Source organism: Dipodomys merriami, unplaced genomic scaffold (assembly GCF_024711535.1).
Source record: "Dipodomys merriami isolate MVZ:Mamm:240054 unplaced genomic scaffold, mDipMer1.0.p SCAF_3, whole genome shotgun sequence".
NCBI lineage: Eukaryota > Metazoa > Chordata > Mammalia > Rodentia > Heteromyidae > Dipodomys > Dipodomys merriami.
Window position 1 is genome coordinate 17,154,200 of NW_027204492.1, and position 23,895 is coordinate 17,178,094.

Sequence of the window (23,895 nt, forward strand, 5' to 3'; positions counted from 1 at the left end):
ACCTGAGACAGCACCCAGGCCCAGAATTGAGGCCTCAGAACTGGCAATCAATCAATCAACGAATAATAAAACTTTTTAAAAAATACATTGAAATTAATGCAAAACCTAACCCTCAAGAATGTTCATTATATATAGCTGTATAAAAGTCTGAATGGTCATACCTTGACAGTAAAATCATAGGAATTCTTTCATAGAAAGATAACTAAATTTGGAGGAATGGTTCCATAAGCCATTTAACATCAAAAATAAGAAAATGTATCGCATGAGTTGAATGAAAACACTTGGTGAATGAATTTATTTTTCTACTGGGAATTCAGGTAGCCTAGCAATTTGAACTCGAGTCAAAAGAAAAAGGAGTTGCCTTTTTTCTTACTTTTCATTCCCCTTCCACCCCCTGCCTTAACCTCACACATACAGTAATGAATCTTAGCATCTGTGGGAAAATGGATCGCTTGCAGTTTGCTTGTCTTAAAGGTATTACGGTGGAACAAACAATCCAAATGAAATAATCATGAGCTGCTGCATGTGATGCTCAGGAGTTTAACACAATAATAGGTCACATGACGAAAGTGTGATAAACAACTTGTCCAGTAACATTTTTTGCTGCCACATAAGCAGCATAATCAGTGGTTATGTCAGTATTTACATGACAACAAAAGCATGTATGATTCCATGAAACTGACATTATCCTGTCTTGTAAGTATGTAAACCATCAGTAAAACGTTGAAAGAGCAGAGAATCCAAAATATACCTTGCTCTCAATTATTAAAGTAACATAAGGTTATTGTTCCCAGAATTTAAAGAACAACATGGCTGCCAAACATAGTAATTGATTCTTTGATTAACCAATTATCAGTGGATTTCAAAAAAATTCACATTATATGTTTCACAATAGGAGCCTTGGAGTTTGGACTGTCCTAAATAATGGGGTCTAAATTTTTTATTTTCATGCAGATGATTATTAATTATCTTTCTGGCTTTTTCTTTAATATGGAGATCTAAATCTTGAATCTTACTTAATTTAAAGTGGGTTGTATTAAATTGAAACATTTAATTTACATCTCATGTTGGAAGGCTTTTAAATTTAAATTTGTACTTTTATTTAAACCTCATGATGTGCAATGTGCAAACTATAATTTGATGCATATCAAATTAGAGCACAGTGGCTAAAAGAAAGACTTCTAGACTCAGACTAACTGGGTTTTGGTTGTGTTTCTAGTGTGTTTCCATAGGCAACTCATTTAGCGTTTCTTAGTGTGAGTTTCCTTACCTAGAAGATGAAAATTATAAGACTGTCAATTTTACAGGGCTGATATGAAGATTAAATGAGTCAATTCATAGAAAGTGCTTCACAGTTATTACCATATGATAAAAAGTTTCAAAAGTAAGCTCTTATTACTCTCTTAACCATATCAGATTTTAGATAATTATTATTATATTATTATATAATATATTACTAATACTGCTTCATTTAGGTGAAAATAATTTAATTCTTTTCTTATAGGGTCGTTGCACTCGAGAGAACTGCAAGTACCTTCACCCTCCTCCACACTTAAAAACACAGCTAGAAATTAATGGGAGAAACAATCTGATTCAACAGAAGACAGCCGCCGCCATGTTTGCCCAACAGATGCAGCTCATGCTCCAAAATGCTCAAATGTCATCCCTTGTAAGTCTCTAAAAATTGCCAGTGTGTACTGGGGCTTTTGATTTTGAGTTTGTTTTGGTGGTGCTTGAGAATCAGACTAAGGGGGCTGGGAAGGTGGCTCAGTGGTAGAGCACTTGCCTTGCATGCCTGAGGTCCTGGGTTTGATACCTCAGCACCACATAAGCTAAAAGAACAAAAGCCGGAAGTGGCACTGTGGCTCAAGTGGTAGAGCGCTAGCCTTGAGCTGAAGAGCTGAGGGACAGCACCCAGGCCCAGAGTTCAGGCCCTACAACCAGAACCCTCCTCCCTCCCCCCAAAAAAGAACCAGACTAAGGGCCTCACAGTAGGCAACTGTATTACTGCTTAGGTATACTCTCAATTCTATGTCTTTTTTTTTAATAACCTTCAGATTCTCTGGGTCATTATCACTACAGGAGTATGGATGCAGCTGTGTACTTAGAGTACATTGATATAGCCCATTGATACTTCAGGTGTGGAGGATTGAAAACCTGGTTGTATTTATGCATGAGTTCAATTTCTGGAAGAATAGTACTAAGAGAGCAAGAATATTTCAAGATGAAGAGTATATTTGATTATTATTACATGGAAACTTTTGAACTCTGGGCTACAGCTTCAGATTTCCTTGATTCCTTGGTGATTGTTGCTTTTTAATAAGATGTATTTTAAAATAATTTTAGACTTATTAGGAACATTTCAAATACAGTATAGAGTTTCAGTAGTACTGTCACTCAGGTTTCCCTACCTTTTCTGTGATCCTGGAGATTGAACTCAGTGCCTGACACAGTCTAGGCAAGGCTTTTACCACTGGGCCATAGCCCCAGCTCTGAACTGTTCTTCGCAAGATGGAACTCACGCCTTTGTGCATACTAAGCAAATATTCTACTTCTCAACTATGCCCCAGTCTTACCCTAATTTTAACATTTTATATTTCCATGGTAGATGTACCAGAACCAAGAAATTGGTCTTCCCACATTACTTTCATTTAAGCTCTTAGCTTGGTTCAGGTATCAACAGGTTTTTCATTAATAATGCCAAAGTCCAGTCTATGGTACCATGTTGCATTTATTTGAATTCTGTCTTGCCTCTCTCTTGTGATCTGTGACCATTTCTCAACATAGCTACAGAGTTTCCCTTGGCAAAAAAAAATCAATAAGACTATGGTATCATAGACAAGTATGTAGTGTTTTTGTGGATCAGTGAGTGTTCAGATGACTAGTTTATAAAGTAATTAAGCTGTATCTGTTCATGTTGTCCTATTGAAAATTAATCCCATCTGGATACCTTGAAATATACATTGATTTGGGTCTGGCACCTCTCAGAGAGAAATGAAATTTGTTCCATTTTTGTTGCAGTTCCGGTCTCAAATTTATCTCCATAGTGCCTCAGTCTAATTTTAACTAGCTTCCTTTCCTTTAGCTCATTCACAAGATAACCATGAAAGGTCTAGATTATCTTTATTTGTTACACATATAATCAATCACTATAATAAGCTATAATAAGCTCATAGACAGCTAAAAAATGTATATAATATTTAGGTGCATTAAAAATGTATAAGTCAGACCATCTGCTCCCAGTAAGCCTCACTCATTAGAAGGCTGCTTCTCAAAATCTCAAGAGCTCGGTATGGATCTAGCACCTTTTACCTTGCATTATCTGTGTACATAAATTCAGCAATCAGTGGTGTAGTAATTGAGGAGTCACTGAAGCTTTGCTCCATGGTCCGCCTTACTAAATGTCTAGACAAATTTAGGTGAAATAAATTGGCTTTATATCCTGTACTGTTAGTTTGACCAAAAGAAAAAAAAAACTTTCCTTGAAACTCAGCAGTGATTAATTACACTGATTAATTAGTGGTCAGGTCATCAGTAGGCCTCTTTTGAGATCCTTTGACCTTTAGAAATACTTATATGGCCAAATTCCATGTTGAAACTCATTCCTGGGGTTTTGTACACTAAGGGGTCATAGTTCCTCCCTACTTCCATGGGACTAAGGGAAAGGCATTCAGATACTGAGAATAATATGACCTAAACCACAGAACTATGAATAATATGACCTAAACCACAGAACTATGAATATGCTTCATGTACCCTGAAAATGTGAATACATAAGGAATAAACTGAGGGGAGGTTTTACATGTTTCCTCACTTTATGGAGGTATATTGACAAAAGTGTATATATTTAAAGTACACAGTAAAATGAATATATATATACTCTGTAAAATGATACAACATGGATTTATCTAAAAATCATCATTCTAAGTGAAATGTCCAAATAGAGAAATACAAATAGTACATATCACTTACTTGGGAAATCTTTAAAAAGTTGAATTGTGGGGCACTGGTGACTCACATTTGTAATCCTAACACTCAAGAGGCTGAGATCTGAAGATAACCTTTTGGAGTCAGCCCAGGCAGAAAAGTCAATGAGGTTTGTGTCTCCAATTAATCACCAAAAAGATGGAAATGGAGTTATGGCTTAAGTGGGAGAGTGCTTGCCTTTGTAGAACTTAGTTTAGGAACAGCTCTCAAGCCGTGAGTTCAAGCACCAGGATGGACACACACACACACACACACACACACACACACACACACACACACACACACACACACACACACACACACACAAAAGTTGAACTCATGCACAGTGTTGTTGCTGGGGCTGCGGATGGGATATAGAGGGATATTCGCCTAAAGTTGATGATTTTAAAAAAGCAATGAACTCACTGTTACTATGCCCAGCTCACCATGGGATGTCCCACTTGCAAAGTGAACAAGAATAGAGCCCTGCATATCCTTTAGCACCACAGAGCACATGTCTTTTCAAAGGTTAAGAGAAATTTTCAGGCCACCAATTAAGAGGGAATCAGATAGCAGGACGTAAAGGTGAAGTAGGGTGAAGAGGAAAGTCACCATGTGCCTTCTACTCAGCCTCTGCGAGTCTCTCCATCTCCAGTCTTAGTCCTTCAGGAATTATTAATCATGGTGGATCACAATGAAAAAGTGATTTTTAAAACTCCAGTAAGATAACTGTAACCCCTGTGTCCATCATCTTTGTAATAACAATAAAAAATAAAAATAAATAAAACCCCAAAGGAACCAGCAAAAAGAAAAAAAATGAATCCAGTGAGTATACTCTTAGGGGAGTATACTTCTGTGCCTCTGAAAATATATAAATATATATAATAAATAGGTAATATATAAAACAAATATATAAAATAATATTTATCAAAATGAATTCTAAGAAATGGAAATGAGGTTTTTCTTCCTTTAAGAAATAATCCAATAAGAAATTCTTTAAATCTTTTAACCTCTTGACTTGTGCTTTCTAGTGTGTGTGTGTGTGTGTGTGTGTGTGTGTGTGTGTGTGTGTGTGTGTCTGAACTGGGGCTTGAACTCAGGGCCTTTTGCTGTCCCTTTGCTTTTTTTTGCCCAAAGCTGGTGTTTTATCCCTTGAGGCACACTCCTACTTCTGGCTTTTTGGTGGGATAATTGGAGATTAGAGTCTCACAGAGTTAACTACCCCCCTGGCTTTGAACCTCAGTCTTTAAATCTCAGCCTCCTGAGTAGCTAGGATTGCATGCATGAGGCACTGGCACCTGGCTCATACTTTTGATAACAGAATACATTTCCATTTTTTTCCTCCTGAGTGTAATTTCAGATTATAGACTGCAAAAATCAATGACTGATACAATTCACAGGAGTACAATTTAGTCCCTAGGAACAATTAGAAATTTCTTTTAAGCTTTGCAGATTATTCAGTGATAGCTGTTGCTATGTGAGAAACTGATAAAAGATTAATTTCTGCAGCTATTATGTGTACAAAAAAATCTTAACACTGTGTGGTCGATATGATCCTCCTGCATGGCCTTACAAACTGCTTTGTAGGTCTGTCATAATTAAGCTAGTGTGAATACTTTTAAGTGGCTAGAAAAGAGCTCTTTATTACAAAATCCTGATATAATAACAGGAGTACTATATAATTTTATTTAATTTTCCTGGTACCTAGTCACCCCCTAACAACTCTTTATCTCTTTCACTCACCTCCCTTACAAATAATCTGCTCCTTGTCCCTAACAGTTATTTTTCTAATGCCAGCCCTTGCATTTGTGTGATTGCACATTAAGACCCAGTTGTATCAGTGGCTTGAACTTCAGGTCTTTCTACAAAGCATACTTTGATTTGTTTCTAGGATACCATAAGAGCACATCTGCCTTTGCAAAATTGAATGTAGTTTGCTTATTATAAGCCCCTAGATAAAGGGAATGTCAACCTAAATGGAATGGGAGCTAAAGAACAGATTGTGTTCAGTGTGGCTGAACAATGAATGAATGCCACACCTAGTCAATTTGGGACAAATGCTTGCTGTAGCAGGCAAGTTTGTTCACTAGGTTTAACAGCTCTTCATTGATATTCATTGCTATAAAATCTCACCACTGAAAGGCTTTCCTTGGCTTTATTAAGGAAGCATAACAAGTGGAACAAAGGAGTACCTCTAATATTTTCCAGTGCACTTTAAGAGATGGTTTCTGATGTTTACAACACATATGTGTGTGTGTGTGTGTGTGTGTGTGTGTGTGTGTGTGTGTGTGTGTGTGTGTGTGTGTGTGTGTATGTCTAGGAACTTCCCTTTGCATAGTCAGGTGACAAATAAGAGCACTGTAGAAAATTTCAGAAGGAGTCACACTGGCTTACTCTCCAGCAAAACTAAAACATTTTTATTTCAGTTTTATGACAAGGAAGTTTAGTGAAGTATATCACTACTGGATGTGAACTGTGTCTGTATAAACTGGATGTTAAAGTATGTTTCTTTAGGCATTCTTGTATATCTAGACTTGTTGATATCAGGGAAATCCCTTTAGTTTCTCTCTTCGAATTTGATGATTCACATGGAAGGAGACTTGACCCATGGGAGCATATTCATCTGATGACTTATACAGAGGAAGCGGTTCAGCACATTGCCCTCTAGTTTTGTTGTACACTTTTAAGCCTTCCATTATGAATAGGTTATAGAGTCCAAACCACAAAGATGATAAACAAGGACACACTCCATGAATTTCCTTTATCTCAGATTGAATCATCTGAAGACTGTCTGGATCCCTGCCTGCCATTTTACATCATCTATGTAATTCTGTTTACCAGTATATTTTGCAGGACCAGGATTATATGTTTATCAAACATTAATAGAGTAAGATATGAAGGTGACATAACACTTCAAAGGAAAAAAATAAGATCAAGTAGGTAGGAAGAAGGGAAATAATACTAACTTTTATACTGTTTTTAGATCTCAATTTTTGCACTATTGGGGTTTGAGGTCAGAACCTCATTCTTGCTAGGCTGGTGCAGTATCTCTGTAGCCACACTCTGCTCTTTGCTGCTTATTTTCAAGATAAGGTCTCAAGAACTTTCCTTCCTCTGCTAGCCTTGAACCTTGAACTTCCCACTCTTGGCCTCTCCAGTACCTAGGATTACAGGTGTAAGACCCTAATTTTTAACCTTATTCTCTACTTAAATAGAAGAGAAGTGATACATTAGTCTATGAAACTGCTTTTAGGGACTTTAGATAAAATTGGAAAATACTTTCTTTTTAATTTTTGAAAATAAGTAGTTAAATGATTGAAAACAAGAGAATAATCTCCTTGCTTCACCAAGATATAGTTATGGCCATTTTATAAAAATTACTGTGAGCTGGACACCAGTGGCTCATGCCTATAATCCTAGCTACTCAAGAGGCTAACATCTAAGGATCACAGTTTGAAGCTAGCCCAGACAGGAAAGCCCGTGAGACTCGTATCTCCAATAAACTGCTCAGAAAAAGATGGAAGTGGCACTGTTGCTCAAGTGGTAAAGCACTAGCCTTGAGCACAAAGAGGCTCAGAGACAGTACCTAGGCTCTGGGTTCAAGCCCTAGGACCAGCAAAAAAATAAAATTACTGTGAAAAAGTGAAGCAAACATTTTGTGGACTTACTGAGAAAGAAAAGTATGTCTGTTATTCCAGAAAAACTGGCTCCTGCAATCCTAGGGTATAGGGACCAGGTCCAAGGTACCATAAGGCTGAAGGCAGACTATAGTTTCATGGTCAGTTGAGACATTACAATATATTTTAATGACTGTTGTGAAGCAGGCTTGTCAGCTTATCTAGGCATGGAATGAGAAATGGTGTCCCTTAGCTTTCTTATCTTTGTATGTTTACTTTAGATATTTTTTAAATTTATTACTTATTTATTTATTTTTGAAAAACATTTTTTATTGTCAAGGTGATGTACAGAGGAGTTACAGTTACATAAGCAAGGTAATAAGTATATTTCTTGTCAAACTTGTTACCTCTTCCCTCATTTTTCTCCTACTTTCCTTCCCCTCCACTCCCCTCTCCAAATTGAACAGATCATGTCTAACATATTGTCTTGTATATATAGCTGCTGCATTCGTTTCCTCCCCTTGTCCTTGATGTCACCATTCTGTTGTTCCCTTTCTCTTCCCTAATTCAAATAAACATATATACAATACCAGGTTACTAAAATCAAATGCAGTGACAATGGGGGGTTATGCCATAGGGGGAAGAAGAACACACAAAAGAAACAAGAAATCACATATTACATTAAAAACAACAAAGAAAAGCCTCTTGTGTTCATGCCTTGGAGTTCGACTTTAGATGTTTTGTAATGTGACTTTTTTTAAAAAAATGTTCAAGTCAGTAGAAGGCAGGCATTATGTGATCTAATTGTCATTATCAAATGAAGTTCCACATTGACTGAGTTTGACTAAATCATACCCACGGAGTGCTACTATGGTATGAGCTCAAAATTTCTTCTTTACTATATTTTTAATTTTTGGAATTGGTGTTGTGGCTCAAGTGGTAGAGTGCTCGCCTTGAGCTGAAGAGCTGAAGGACAGCACCCAAGCCCAGAGTTCAGGCCCCACGACCGACAAAACAACAACAACAACAACAACTATAGTTTTAATTTTTAATTTTAATTTTAATAAAGTTCTGTTTAATGGAAATTTAAATTAGGGAGTTTTGACATGTTTAAAATATTGAAGCAATTAAACCAAGAAAATCAGAACTTTGCCCAGTAGACAAGATGCATTCTTAAAAGCTAAGGCTTCACTTTTAGATACAGCAACTGAAGCATATATTATTTATTTGTTCAACCAACATTGCTCCCAGAGGTAGAATGAAGGTTCAAGACCCCCTAATTTTCATGTTGTCTAAGTTTCTGAATAAGGTCCTAACAATGTCTATAAAAGGATGCTGGTGGCTCACACCTATAGTCCTTGCTACTGAGGAAGCTGAGATCTGAGGACCCTAGTTTGAAGCCAGTCCAGGCAAGAAAGTCCATAAGACCCTTATTGCCAAATAACCACCAAAAAACTGGAAGTGAACCTGTGACTAAAGTACTAGATCATTAACCTCAAGCGAAAAACTCAGCAACAGTTCATAGGCCCTGAGTACAAGCCATTAATGGGACAAAAAAAAGTGAAATGGAAGTACTGTATATTAGCAGCCAAACAGAGGTTATTTGTACATTGTATCTTTTACATTGTTCAGTGTTTTAGAGAGTAGTAATCTCAGCATTGTCTCATTTTTTCTCTCTTATATTTTCTCCTGGGATAAATTAAATAAAAATCTCTTCTTGGCCCATTTTATGTCTTCCTCCTCAGGGGCTGGTTATCTCAGTTAGTTAGAGTGTGATATTAAGAAGACCGTGTAGGCCTGTTAGCTTCCCTGTTCATAGTCAGTCACAGCTGTCAGCCAGCTACCTTAGAATTACTTGCTGATGATCACAAAATAGATGAAAGCTAGGATTAGGGAGGGCTCAGTGAAAAAACTTGGTCTCTGAGAGAAGACAAATGAAATAATAAAATCAAGAGATGACAAACATTGGTAATGAATAATTTTTTTGTTATTTAAAAATCCTCTTGTGTCCAGAAGTTTGTCACTCTTAGGGCTTCTTAGGAGCCCCATGTAAAAACCTGTACTTTCCAGGCTCACACCTTTAATCCTAGCTATTCAGGAGGGTGAGCTATGAGGATCGTGGCTTGAAGCCAGCCAAGCAGGAAAGTCTGTGAGACACTTATCTCAATTAACCATCAAAAAGATGGAAGTGGAGCTGTGGCTCAAGGGGTAGAGTGTTAGCTTTCAGCCAAAAAAGCTCAGGGACAGCATCCAGACCCTGAGTTCAAGTCCCAGGGCCAGTACCCAAACAAAAAACTGAGATATAGCTTGATTCTTTTTTTAAGCTGTCTTTAAAAAGCTGCATATAGTCAATGTGTATAAGTTGGTGAGTTTGGAAGAGGGTACACTTGTGAAATCGCCACAATCCATGCCTGGGTTTTTATAATAGTTTTCCTTTTCCTACTGGAATACTAAAATTAATTGAATTGTCATTGTGGTTACATGGCAATACCTAACAAATGATTTTAGATCAGTTCCTGTTAATGTTTCAGAACAGTCAAAATGATCTTGGTTATGACAAGCTGCTGCCTATGTAAGAAGTCATTGGTTCTTTCCTACACTGATCTGTGTTTAGGTACTCTGTTATTATTCCTAGCCTTCTGTGGTAGCTTCTCCTTCTATTCAATAAAGGAAAACCATGCTTTATACTCTCTTGCTACCGTTCTTCATACCACTTGTGCCCACAATAATCTATTGACCATGTGCCTAACTGCCTGTCTTTAATGCTTCTTTCTTGTAGACAGAAATATTAAGGTCAGAAAAGCCTAGTATAAGAGGAGGGCATTTATTCACTTTGACCCTTGATCTTTTTTTTTTTCTTAGTTCTCTCTAGGGCCACGGTGACTTATTATTCATTAACAAGTATGATTACTACATAAACATCACTATCAGTTTGTATCTATTTATAAAGTTAACTCTCGATTATTGAGGGGCCAGCTAACTAGTCTAGAGGTTATATGGGCCTTCTACAGCCTGACTTTGGCAGCTTCATTCAAAAAGTGTGGAAATGATCAAGTAAAATCAGTGAAATACTGATTATTCGCTAACTTCTATATAGTCAGTGAAGTATGATAGAAACTAAAATTAGGTATTAGTGCTTTGGAATCATCTAAGCACAGAAAGAAACACAACAAAAAGTAAAAGGGTCTTGTTTCTTTTATTATGGTTGGTGTAGGGCTTGAACTATGGGCCTGGGCGCTGTCCCTCAGCTCTTTAGCTCAAGGCAAGTGCTCTACTACTTGAGCCACAGTGCCACTTCTGGTTTTCTGAGTGGTTTATTGGAAATAAGAGTTTCAGCCTTGGGGCTGGGAAGGTGGCTCAGTGGTAGAGCGCTTGCCTTGCATGCATGAGGCCCTGGGTTTGATTCCCCAGCACCACATAAGCAAAAAGAAAAAAGCCAGAAGTGGTGCTGTGGCTCAAGTAGTAGAGCACTAGCCTTGAGCTGAAGAGCTGAGGGACAGCTCCCAGGCCCAGAGTCCCACGACTGGACCCAAAAAAAAAAAAAAAGGAGTTTCAGCCTTTCCTGCCCGGGCTGACTTTGAACGGTGATCCTCAGATCTCAGCCTCCTGAGTAGCTAGGATTACAGGTATGAGCCAAGGGTGTCTGGCAGGATCTTGTTTCTTTTTATATGATAGAAATACTTGCAAGTGAACAGTAAAAGAAAGGTATTATGAATGCTAGTATATTTTGAGAGCTTTTTTGATACTAAAATTGAGTCAACAAGTTGTTAATATTTATCCTTGTGTCAGAGAAAGTGTTAGTTGTCTACCTTCAGACAGGATTTCAGAGAAGGAAAATCCCCAATTATTTACTGGCCTTTAGGCCAACATAGCATTTCATTAACAATATATTTCATACTTATCCATCAGTACTTGAAACCAATGTTGAATATCAATGAGGTAAATACAAGTTCTGTCGGAGATAATGAAAGATTAACTGGTATAGAATATGAAGATTATATTTTATCATGTCTGGTTACCCAGTCTTTTTTCCCCTTTGTGTATGGTTCCAGCATGCACTGCGCAAAGGCTGAACTCTGAAGGTAACACATGCTCCTGTCTTGCACCTAGTTATCTATGAAAAAATATTAGTTAATTGCATAGATGATTAATATTTTTCATTTTTTTCCTCACTTCATGGAAGAGTTAAAAAATTAAACCAAAAGATAGAAGAGGTTAATGCTACACACACACACACACACACACACACACATTACTACGCCAGTTTTTTTTCCCCAATCTGGGTGCAAAGAAGTTTATTTTTCAAAAACTGTTTTTCCTTTTTAAAAAAGTCCCCCTGAAGTCAGTCTTTACAATCCATAATATTTTCTATTCCTTAAGCCTAAGCGAAAACTTTTAAGTATTAAAAGAATTAGTGAATGTAGAGAGAAAAATAGGTTTTTCAGAATATTCAGAAACAGCTACCAAATTGATGTATTATATATTGTGGAGTTTGTTTCTTGGATGATTTTTTTCATTATTTTTATATTTAACAAAAGGAAAAACAAAATTACAAGAGGATAATTCCTGGAGGATACTTTTAGCATGGAAAATATCCTTGGGGTTTCTTTGCTTGTTTTCTTCCTCTTTACCCTACCCCCTACACACACTCTCTCTCTCTCTCTCTCTCTCTCTCTCTCTCTCTCTCTCTCTCTCTCTCTCTCATACACACACACACACACACACACACACACACACACACACACACAAAACTTGAAAACAAAACAAAAGCCCTCAACTTTTATAGATAGTGGAATTGAGCTTGATTACTTATGAACTTTGGAACACTATATATAGACTATTAAGTTTGGTTTTTTTAAATTAACTACGGCTAAATAAACTGTGAGACAAAAAAGAATTTGAGATGTTACAGATATTATTCTTTTAATTTTTTCAACCACTTAAAATTGCAAAAAAAAAAAACCCTCCAGATTTCTAATTAGGCAAAAACAGGACTATTTCAAAATTGGCCTAGGGACCCTGGCTTTTGAATCTATACCCCAGAGCATTTAGCTTCTGAGCCCTGAACGAGGAGTGAATGTCTTGTGATCCTTGAACTTCTTAAGATCATGTATGATATTTTGTGCATTTAGGAGTTTTTCTATGGGTATGACTGTTCTGTCCTTTTCACCTGATTCTCAGAAAAGTCTCAGGCTCATAAAAAGAAGTTTGTAGCCACTGTTCTGAAGACATTTAAGGAATTTTCGGAGGCATATCCCAAGTGACTATAGTTCCTAGGCCTATGTAAGCCACCAAAAACTCGTAGGGATTCCTATCTTAAGAGGTAATATGACTAGAGAAATTGAATTTATTAAAGTCAGTGCTCTTCATCACTGTTACTGTTGTGTAAAACTCAGAAAGAGGAGGATCAACACCTCTGATTCTGGGAGGGTAATCTTTGTTAAATTTTAAATATTTAGTAAATAGTTTCCATTCAGATTTACATGTTTTAAAGACATTATTTAAATACTAAATATACTGACTACTTCAGGCTATAAGGAGATATGAAATTCAGTGTACTAAGAATATTGTTTTAAGGCTTGAGTGTATAGCTCAGCAGTACAGCTTGTACTTTGCATGCATGAAGCCCTGGGTTCTATTCCCAGCACCATAAAAACAACATTCTTGTTTAAAACAAGGATTAACACACACATAGGTTCATGTTAGCTCAATTGACATGAAGAGCCGTGATATAGATAGAAGTGGGATTAAGTTGCTTATTGAAGTTGAATGTATAAATTTGCAGGCTGCTTCACTTAACCCATAGCGGTTAGTCAAAGCTAAGCCTTTGAGTGTTCAAATTTGTGAAATGGAATAGTTACCCTGAGGCAGAGGTGACAGTAAGAAAACAGAAATGTCTATTGGAAAATAAGTCAGCACTCAGGAGCTCCTCCCTCTGCCCCTGGGCTGTGAGCGAAAGAACTTTCTTTTTAATAAATAATATCATAGAGTGAAATTTATACTCATGGAAGAAAAGGTTATAAAAGGTGCAGTAATAATTTTAAAATTGAAAGACCGCACTGTATAAAAAGATCTAAACATTTTCAACAAGTCACTCACATTTTTTATACAGTGATTATTTACAGCTTTTGTTGATACACTTGGAACACATAAAAGACTTAAATAGATGTATTTTCCAAAGAAAGCAAAGTTGTCCCGAACATTTTCCTTGCTGAGTCACTCATAAAATGAAAAGAAAAAAATAAACTACAGAAGTACAGTAGAGATATCATAAAAAGAGCTTTGGTTACAGGTTCCTTGGCCTTAAATATTAATCATTAATTAAATTAAAGTGAATTTTTAGTGATTAATGATTTTATTTCATTCTAGAAAATCCACCCATGTCCAGTCTTTGTTTCAGTTCAATAGTTAATAGATGTAATGATGATGCTTTTCCAGTTTTAGGAAGAAAAACAAAAGCATGTAGGAGAATGCAAATAGTGACTTCAATGAGAAAATTACCACAAAAGTGAGCAAACAAAAAGTAAAACAAAGACTACCACATATGGAGTTTTTACCATCAGAGATTCTTGACTTTGAAAATAACTGAATCACCAAATTAGTAAAGTCCTCCTTGTTGTTGAAGCATGCCTGGGTAACTGTCTCTAAGAGATTTCCTTCTTATTAAATCAAATAATGTCACATCAGCTAATTCCTAGGGTTTTGTATCTCATTCACTGTGAACTTTGACAAGTTCTTTTTATATCAGAAGTCTTATTTGGTTGGATAAGCCCTCAGCTATTTGTCCTCACACTTAATTCCCCTTCTTGGAGGACTCTATGGCACCATTGTTGTACTTCCCTCTTAAGCTCTTAGCTATGGTGTCTTTTCAGTTTGCCCTTGGTGAATCTTATGAATTCTTTGGGGCCAGGATCTTTCTGTCCTTCCTACCATATGAATGAAACAATTTGGTAAATCCTCTTAAGATGGAATGGTAAGGAAGGAGGCACTTCCATGTAAGTCAAATTTAACTTATAATAATGGCCTTTTGGGAAATGCTCTACTGGTGAAAATTTCAAGTCATTGTGGAGGGTGGGGAAGGGCATATGTGTTGCTCCTTCCAGGCTCCACAGGCTCCTGTTCTTTCTGTATTTAGAGCAATTGCTATTAATCAGATTTTCCATGTATGGGCTCTGTATGACAATGCAGTACCCTTATGGTGTTTCTAGTGAAAGACACAAAAAGAAAATGAAAGAACACACAAGATCAGTAATACACAGTGAAACACTAACCTTATTGAGTCACTACCAAAATATTCATTCATCATTTATTAACCTGTTAGCATTTATTTTTCAAACTTACCACACATATTTACAAAGTCATTCACTAAACCTTGGGTGCTCTGGGGGAGACAGAGAGCTATGAAAGAACTGATAATAACCACATGGAGAAGATAACAGGCTCCAATGGAATGAACTGGAAACCAGCAGGGTAAAGTTATGTGGTAACAGATAATAAAGGCCTTGCACCTATCAAATTCTTTGAATCTAGGATTTTAAAAGACAGATAAATCAGTAATAGCCCTTTGAATTTCTAAGGCTTTTATTTACAAGCTATTTTGTAGATTGTGCACCATACAATCCTGTTATCTTATCTTTTCTAGCCCTACAGTGATCGCTCTAAGCATTTTAAGGGCCTCCATTTGAACTGCATCTTCTGGTCCCTAGATAAAGACAAGTCTAGACAAGTCAGGTTCCCTTGTGAAATAGGACCTCTAGTTTTAAAAAAAAGAATATACAATGACCATGCCAATCTCATTTTAGGGTATATGGCAAAAAGTTGTTAAAGTACTCACTTTCTCCAATCTACTGTTTTCTTTCCCAACTCCTTGCTGCTGTCATAAATGTCGGTGGACCAAGAGAAGTTGGAAGATCAGAATTTAGCAGTATAAGCAACCTTAGAGCATAGCATTGTTGGTGGGGAAGAAGAGAAAGGCTGCAAAAGGAAGGGGACTCTCTTAAAGTCCACTTGCAAGACCATGCTTGTGTGAGGAAACGAGAGATGGTCTACTTATGTGCCATCATTGGCACATTGTTCCTCAAAAAGGGCAAGTACTAGAAAAAAGCACATCAGAAAGAGTGAGATTTCATTCGGCTAATTCAGGAAAGGTAAAACTCAAGTGGCCTGTTTTATCATCTTACCAAGAAATTTGTTACTGAAAAATAATGTTTTTAATACTGACTACAATAGTGTAACTCCTTAGAAAAGCAAAATCAAAGCTCAACAAAATAAGTGCCAAGTAGTGGGTACTTTCAAGGGGTATGATAAGTCGGAGGGGAAAGGGATAGATGACTGAAGAGCAGAAGGGAAGGGAGAATGCAGTCATGAATTCAGTGTATAGACTGAAAAATTAAGAAAGGAAAGGGTAAGTTGGAATGGATGGGTAAGAATGTTGAAAGGGGTGACATTAATATTCATTATCTGCTTTGTTAAATGGCAACACCTTTGTAGAAGAAGTACATAAAGATATTAAATAATAATAGTAATAATGACTCCAAATAAATCATGCAAAAAAATTAGTGGCATAACTGAGGCTTAAGAAATTCTAGTATTTGGGGCTGGGAAGGTGGCTCAGTGGTAGAGTGCTTGCCTTGCATGCATGAAACCCTGGGTTTGATTCCTCAGCAACACATAAGCAGAAAAAGCTTGAAGAGGCACTCAAGTGGTAGAGCGCTAGCCTTCAGCTGAAGAGCTGAGGGACATGCCCAGGCCCAGTGTTCAGGCCCCACGACCAACCCTCCCCCTCTCAAAAAAAATTCTAGTATTTCTACAGGAATATCTTCTTGTGTCAAAATATAAAAATATGTTCATCTCTAACTTTTTTTTTGTCTCTCACTCTTTTTTAAACATACAGACTTCTTTTCCTATGAATCCATCACTTGCAGCTAATCCATCGATGGCTATCAATCCTTACATACCTCATCCTGGAATGAGCCTGATTCCTGCTGAACTGTTACCAAATACACCTGTTCTGATTTCTGGAAATCCAGCTTTTGCATTGTCAGGAGTTACTGCCCACAAACCAATACGTTCAGATAAATTGGAGGTAACTGTGAAGAACTATGTAAATACCTGAAAGATGGATTTAAACTTATGGAAAAAGTACCATTTTTTTCAGAGCCTAATGTGTTGAATGTTTTAAATAAGTACACCTAATTTTTTTTCTTACTGCAGTTAGACCTTGCTAGGAAGTGCACAGATGCAGCTACACAGTAGGCCGGTGAATATTTTAAGTGCACTTCACCATAAACTTTGCAGTAGCACAGGGTGTGTGGGTAGAAATGCTCCTCTACTCAAGCACCAGGTGTAAAGAATAGGATTATTGTATTTTTTTTTACTGTGTCTCTACTCGGTAGAGTAGTAAACTGAAAAAAATCTCTGAATCTAACTCCATACGATTACAGAATTCAAAGCTACGTGAACATAGGATGTAAATGAATATCATGTCTAACATATGCTACATAGTAAATATCCCATGATACTTAAAGAACCTAAAAGAAATTTCATTTATTGAAGTCCTTCCATTTTTTTCCCCCTTAATTGTCATTCTTTGAAACAAGTTGATTTCTTAGTCTTCTCCATTGGCAGCCCATTAAATGCCTGGCCATTAATTGTAATGGAATCTGATTATACATGTAACTCATTCATGGTTCACAAGTTGGCAGTGTGAACCTCCTAGTTCCTTACTATGTGATAAAGACTCACCTTAGACCTTATAAAAACCTAATTACATCTGAGTCTGTGTATTACCTGGAGAGTTAAAATTGGTTTTAAACATCACTTTTAAGTACTTTTATGTCAATGGAAGGCAAACTAACACACTTTGCAAAGAATGAAAGTTTTTTTGTTTGTTGTTATTATTTTTTTGCCAGTCCTGAGATTTGAACTCAGGACCTAGGTCCGGTCCCTGAGCCTCTTTGTGCTTAAGGCTAGTGTTCTACCACTTGAGCCACAGCACCTCTTCTGGCTTTTTCTGCATAGTTTATTGGAGATAAGAGTGACATGGGCTTTTCTGCTCAAGCTGTCTTTGAACCACAATCCTCAGATCTCAGCCTGATTAGCTAGAATTATAAGTGTGAGACTGGTGCCTGGTTAAGAATGGAAGTTTGGACCTCGGAATAGACATTGTCACCAGGTGCCAGTAGCTCACACATATAAACCTAGCTACTGAGGAGGCTGAGGTTCAACATCAGCTGGAGCCCAGATAAAGTGCATGAGAATCTTATGTCCAATTAACCACCAAAAAATAAAGCCAGAAGTGGAGCTATGCCTGAAGTGGTAGAGCAGCAGCCTTACACAACAACAGCAACAAATAGCTAAAGGACAGCACCTAGTCCCTGAGTTCAAACCCCAGTACCGGCACCAAAACAACAGAAAAGAAAAAAAACAATGATCTTTGTTTCTATCTTACCGTGACTATGGCTTTGTGCATTATCCTTCCACCTTTATACAAGTTTCCTGAAAAAATATCTAAATGTATATATCAAGTAAAAGAAAGCAAAGTAAATAAAAGCCACCTTGTAGTAATCATTGTGATGTATGTGGGTGTCGCTTCCTCTTCAAGGTTTGCCGTGAGTTTCAGCGTGGAAATTGTACTCGTGGGGAGAGTGAGTGCCGCTATGCACACCCTACCGATGCTTCCATGATTGAAGTGACTGATAACACTGTGACGATCTGCATGGATTACATTAAAGGTCGATGCTCCCGTGAGAAGTGCAAGTACTTTCATCCTCCTCCACACTTGCAAGCCAGACTTAAGGCAGCTCACTACCAGATGAACCATTCTGCTGCCAATGCAATGGTAAGAGCAGGCTAGGCTTGCGGGCTCTTTCTTGTGTGTGTGTGTAGGGGATATATCATTAATATATTCTCCAATATGTCTAATCTTCTGTACCCATAATGTTGGATATCCTTGAGTGGGTCCTAACTATGAATAGTCCAGGTCCTAAGCTAGAAAAGAGAAAAATCTCTTTTTACTAAGATGTTTCTAAAGATAATTGTTTAAAAGCTTTATTTGAACCTACTGTACTTTTCTAACACTTTCAGAGCCAGGGTAAATTGCGTAATTTAAACAGTAAATTATTTTGAGTGCTTTTTGTAGTCTAACTACTCTTTAATAGTGGAGCAAGGCAGAAAGTTGTGTCTTGGCTCCGTGACCACAGTCATGAGCATTTAGCTGCTCACGTCCTCAATGCCTTAAAAACACAATGCTTTAAAGATGGGGATGAGGCACTTCCCAGTTCCCAAAGGTCAGGGTTATCTTTCCTTTCTGGAGGCATGGTGTCAACAAACAGGAGGACCAAGGCTGAAGCCTGGGTCATAGCTAGGGGGAGATTTTTGACGTGACTAGAGGAACATATTTGGCTTTTGAGTTGCTGTAGCAAGTCCGTTTCGGGGGAAAGGTAGTCCTACTTAATAACATTGGAAGGTAGGAAGCAGGAGAAAATATTTGTCTAGCGTTGTCATGTGATAGATTGAGAAATCAGAATTAGAGTTACTCAAGTGAGTCACAGTGATGAATTATTTTGCTGTGCTGTTTGCTGCCTGTGTCTTTTGCTATCTCGAACTTGTTTAATGTCGTAGAGTAGAACAAATCCAATCAAAGAAAAAAAAACTCTGAGGAAACTACATGGTCCCTAACTATGGAAATAAAAGCCCCTACATAACTCCAGAGCCCAGAAAATTGCCGTATGAGTCATCTCCCATCCTTATGGCATTGCTACTTCCATCAGGCAGCTCTTGCCTTTGCAAGAGAGAGAGGAATTTCTTTGAAAATGTCCCGACTGAGAGAATTTTTCTCATGCTGAGGTGAAATTCATCTTTTTTTCTTTTTTCTTTTATTGTGAAAATACTGTACAGAGGGGTTACAATTACACGGGCAAGGTAATAAGTACATTTCTTATCAAGCATTGTAGCCTCCTCCTTTGTTTCCCCTTCCCATCCCTTCCCAGCCTCCCCCCCACCCCCCTCTAGTCCTCCTCTCACCCCCCCCCACCAAAGTTGTAAAGTTCATTTTCGACATAACGTCTTGTACATCTCATTGTTGCAATGGGTCCCATCTGTATCCCTATTTAAACCATTTATTTTTTCCCTTCCCCTCCACAAATTATACCGACATCAAATACAGTGAAAATCTTGCTACCACTGGAACTTCACAGAATAAGTCAGCCCTATCTCACAAAAGAGGCACTTTTCATGTCTCTTCTCTAAGCCAAAAACTTCAAAATTTTCTAGTTTTTCGGCTTTCATTATTTTTTAAGGTAGACACTTGTTTTCTGGAGCTGACGTAGATTATGATTCTCCAACTTTCCACTTCCCATATAGCTGGGATGGCAGGTAACTTACCACTGTGCCAAGCTCTTTTGTTTGAGATGGTTTCTCATGGATATTTTTGCCATAGCTGGGCTTAAACTACAAACTTCCCAGTCTCTAGCTCCTGAGTAGCTAGGATTAGAGATGTTAGTCATCACAACCAGTATATTGGCCCATTTCTTAGGATGTGAGTGCATTTGGTGGAGTGAGGATGTTACATTTGGGCCTCCTATTTCTATTAAGAGAGCTCAATATTATACTAGCTCTTGATGGATACTTATGGATGTTGATATAAAATTTCTTCCTGAGTAATAGAGCGTAAGTGCTGTAAGGTCAAGTTGACCCATAGGAAAGAGGTTAAAGTAAGACTAAATGAAAGAGTGATTCATCAAGAAATTTAATATTTCTGTATTTCTGAGGAATCAGTGTACGTATGCTTTTTAAAAGACGTTTTTACTGTAGCTCCGATTGACATTGCAGAGAGCAGCTTGTAGGCAGTAAATAAAAGAAGACCTAAAGGGCTGACATTTATTTCATCCAACCTCTCATACCTTTTTTGTTTTTGCAAGTTAGAGAGTCTGTGAGGCTACCATGACCCTAATCAATGTTAATAAGAGAAATATTTAATAACAATATTTAATAACATCACCCATTCGGAACTGGCGACTAACCTATCCAGCAATGCAAGAAAATAAATAAAAATTTAAAAAGTACTACTTTATGCGGATCTACCAGACAAATGTGCACCTGGGTCTTTCCTGTATCTGTAGATTACTCAGTGATAGAAGTTGGGTTCAGACGATCACACCATTATCATAACTTTCTAGAGAAAGCGACATCTCTCATTACATCATAAGGAAAAATCTTTTAAATAACCAGAAATATAGTCTCCTAACTCACTCTGTTAAAAATCTTCAGCAAAGCTATTTTCTCTTAATAGTGAGAAAAGGCATTTGGAATAATAAATTATACTTTGCAGCTTACGATTTTAATCCTGACCTTTGTCTTATCTGGTTCTCTCACATACATTTGGAAATTATACATCTCTAAAGCTACTTGGTTTATTTTTGTCTGGATTTTTAAAGTTCATTTTTTGTTTATATGTTACTGAAGAATCAAACCCAGGGCCTCATGCATGCTAGGCAAGCACTCTACCATTAAGCCACATTCCCAGCTCTTGTCTGACTTTTTAAGAAAGAAAATAAACTAATAAACTAATTTTAAAAAAGCAAACATGTCCAACTATGTGCATCAACAGCAGAATCCCCAACAACATAGAGATATCTTTGGGCCTTCACTATCTCTGTGAATAAGGAGGTCATAACATGGCCCTTTTTGGCACATGGAAGGTTAGTTGCTCAATACAAGTGTTCCTGTCTCCTTAAGAATTTGGAGCATGTCTAATTGTATTGCTGGAACATGTTTTTAAAGTACTGCACAATTTGCTGAGAGAAAAAAAAGTAATGTTAAACTTCTTCAACAAATCTAGTCTAGGGGCAGATTTAAAAACTGGGATTTTGAAAGGACATCAGACATGAAAGAAGGGTTTAAAAATGCTGCTATATTTTAGGATTAAACATCACAGGAATTTAACAAAGCAAATAGTGTATACTGAAGTGTTGAGTAAGCCTCTATAAATAAGAACTACATACATTTTGCCTAATTGGGTGAGGTGGAGAATGGGAAAGGACTGATTTATTTGCTTTTTCCTTGCATGTGTTAGGAGATAAACAGCTGTAAGATTTGAACTTGAGGTCTTTATATAAATTAGATTTTGTTTTATGAGGCTATAGTACCAGACTACCAACATCTGTTTTCTCATCTATATACTGTTTTATCATCTATAATCTCCTAGAGCCATACTGGAATTTTAACTAGCAAAAAAAAATCTTTCCTGCTATTTGCTTCTACTAATCTCATTTCTGTAGATTAATAGATGAGCATTTTCTGAGATGTCCGTTGTAATGATAATTCATTTCCTGTCACGTCCTATCCAAAATGAGGTCTAAATTAGTGATGTTGAAATGCTTGTTTTGTTTTGTATTTCTATTTTCTGTTTTAAACTATTCATCCAGTGAAGCTAGCTCCTAGCTTCTGCAGCTGGTAAGCTCGCTGGCTGGCCATGGCTTATTGAATGTGGAGGATGACAGGGCTGTGCCTTCCATAGTTTGCACTTGCTTGGGTGTTTGTTCTTCTTTTTTGTCTTTTAATACATCCTTCCTTTCCAGGCCCTACAGAATGGTACACTTCAAATGATGCCAAAAAGATCGGGCCTTGAGAAGAACAATGGTGTCACTCCGGTGTTTAATCCCAATGTTTATCACTGCCAGCAGACTCTGACTAACATGCAGTTCCCTCAGCAGGCATTTATCCCCACAGGTGAGAACAATTCTCGTCACTGTAAGTTTAGTGATGTGCATGAATACACTGTGAAGCAGCTTCCACGGGTCTTTATGGGAGGACAGTCTGCATATATTTTGATTAGAAATAAAAGTAAGACAAGATCTGCTAGTCTCTGGAACATCTTATTGTTCTAAAATTCTGAAAATTAAGCTTATGCCCTCAAATGGGGAATGTATTAATGGGTTTTGTTTCTTTGCAGTGTTTCTTATTTTTTGCTTCTTTAAGATTGATTCATGTAGGTTGGTCTCAACTAATTCCTTGACTCTTAGGCTTTCATAGACACTGATCTGTCTAAAAAAAAGATCAGCTACCTAAAAAAAATCTGTGAGCTGGGCGCTGGTGGCTCACGCCTGTAATCCTAGCTACTCAGGAGGCTGAGATATGAGGATCGCGGTTCAAAGCCAGCCCGGGCAGGAGAGACTGTGAGACTCCTATCTCCAATAAACCACCAGAAAACCGGAAGTGGCGCTGTAGCTCAAGTGGTAGAGCGCTCACCTTGAGCTGAAGAGCTGAGGGACAGCGCCCAGGCCCAGAGTTCAAGCCCCACGACCGACAAAAAAAAAAAAAAAAAAAAAAATCTGTGGCTCCAGAGGCTCCATAACTATGATATACCCAAGGTAGTTATTATCAAACTACCTTAAACTTATAGTAAGGATAATATAAAAGAAATAGTTCCGGCCCTATTTCTGGAACCTGGTCATATAAAAATACAGCACTTATAAGAACCACACATATCTAATGATTTGGCCATTTTAGCCAGACCTGAGAGAAGCTATGTAATGTCCATGAAGTAAAAGAGAAAACCAGGACATGTTAGTTACTTTATTCCTAGCTTTTTTCCCCTTAAAATAACAATGATAATATACTTACACATTAGATGTATGTACTTTGGCTGCTTCTAGTTTGACTCATAGCTATAAAATGAATCTGGTGGCCTAGATATGTAGCCAAAGGGACTGAATGTGAAAATTTGCATTATTCATTCTAGTTTTTCTCGACCTGACTTGAAATTACAAATTAGTCCTGATTAGTAATTAGACTGAGACTTCTTTTTGCCAGATTTAGCCAATAAGAAATTGAGATTTACAAGCAAAAATGTTAGAAAAATCCCTTTCTCCTTATTAATAGATAAAAACCTGTTTGAGAGCTCTTTTTTATAAAATAGAAAGCCCACTGCAATATACTCATAGTCAACGAGATGTTAATAGATCAATTCAATAAATAGAAAGATAGGCACATAATATTTTGAAAAGAATATGTGACAAAAATTAAACTTTCGGCCAGGTGCCAGTGGCTCATACCTGTAATCCTATCTACTTAGGAGGCTGAGATCTGAGGATCGGGGTTCAAAGCCAGCCCTGGCAGGAAAGTCTGTGAGACTCTTATCTCCAATAAACCACCAGAAAACTGGAAGTAGATCTGTGGCTTGAGCTGAAGAGCTCAGAGACAGTACCCAGGCCCAGAGTTCAAGCCCCTCAACTGGCCAAAACAAAATCAAAAACATCTCTCCTAACTTTTATGATAAGAATTATTGATAATGTATTTGTCCAAAATAAAT

The 23,895-nt window shown here is 37.4% G+C and overlaps 1 protein-coding gene across 3 annotated transcripts in view; it reads left to right on the top strand.

Annotated features, from left to right (window-relative positions):
* Positions 1–23,895, top strand: part of Mbnl3 (muscleblind like splicing regulator 3) — a 68,004-nt gene that overhangs the window by 30,712 nt on the left and 13,397 nt on the right. For all 3 annotated transcript variants that reach the window (XM_070039715.1, XM_070039716.1, XM_070039717.1), the window contains exons 2-5: positions 1,505–1,669; positions 16,477–16,668; positions 18,187–18,423; positions 22,163–22,313. In XM_070039715.1, the coding sequence (XP_069895816.1) occupies positions 1,505–1,669; positions 16,477–16,668; positions 18,187–18,423; positions 22,163–22,313 (745 nt within the window). The remainder of the gene's footprint in view (positions 1–1,504; positions 1,670–16,476; positions 16,669–18,186; positions 18,424–22,162; positions 22,314–23,895) is intronic.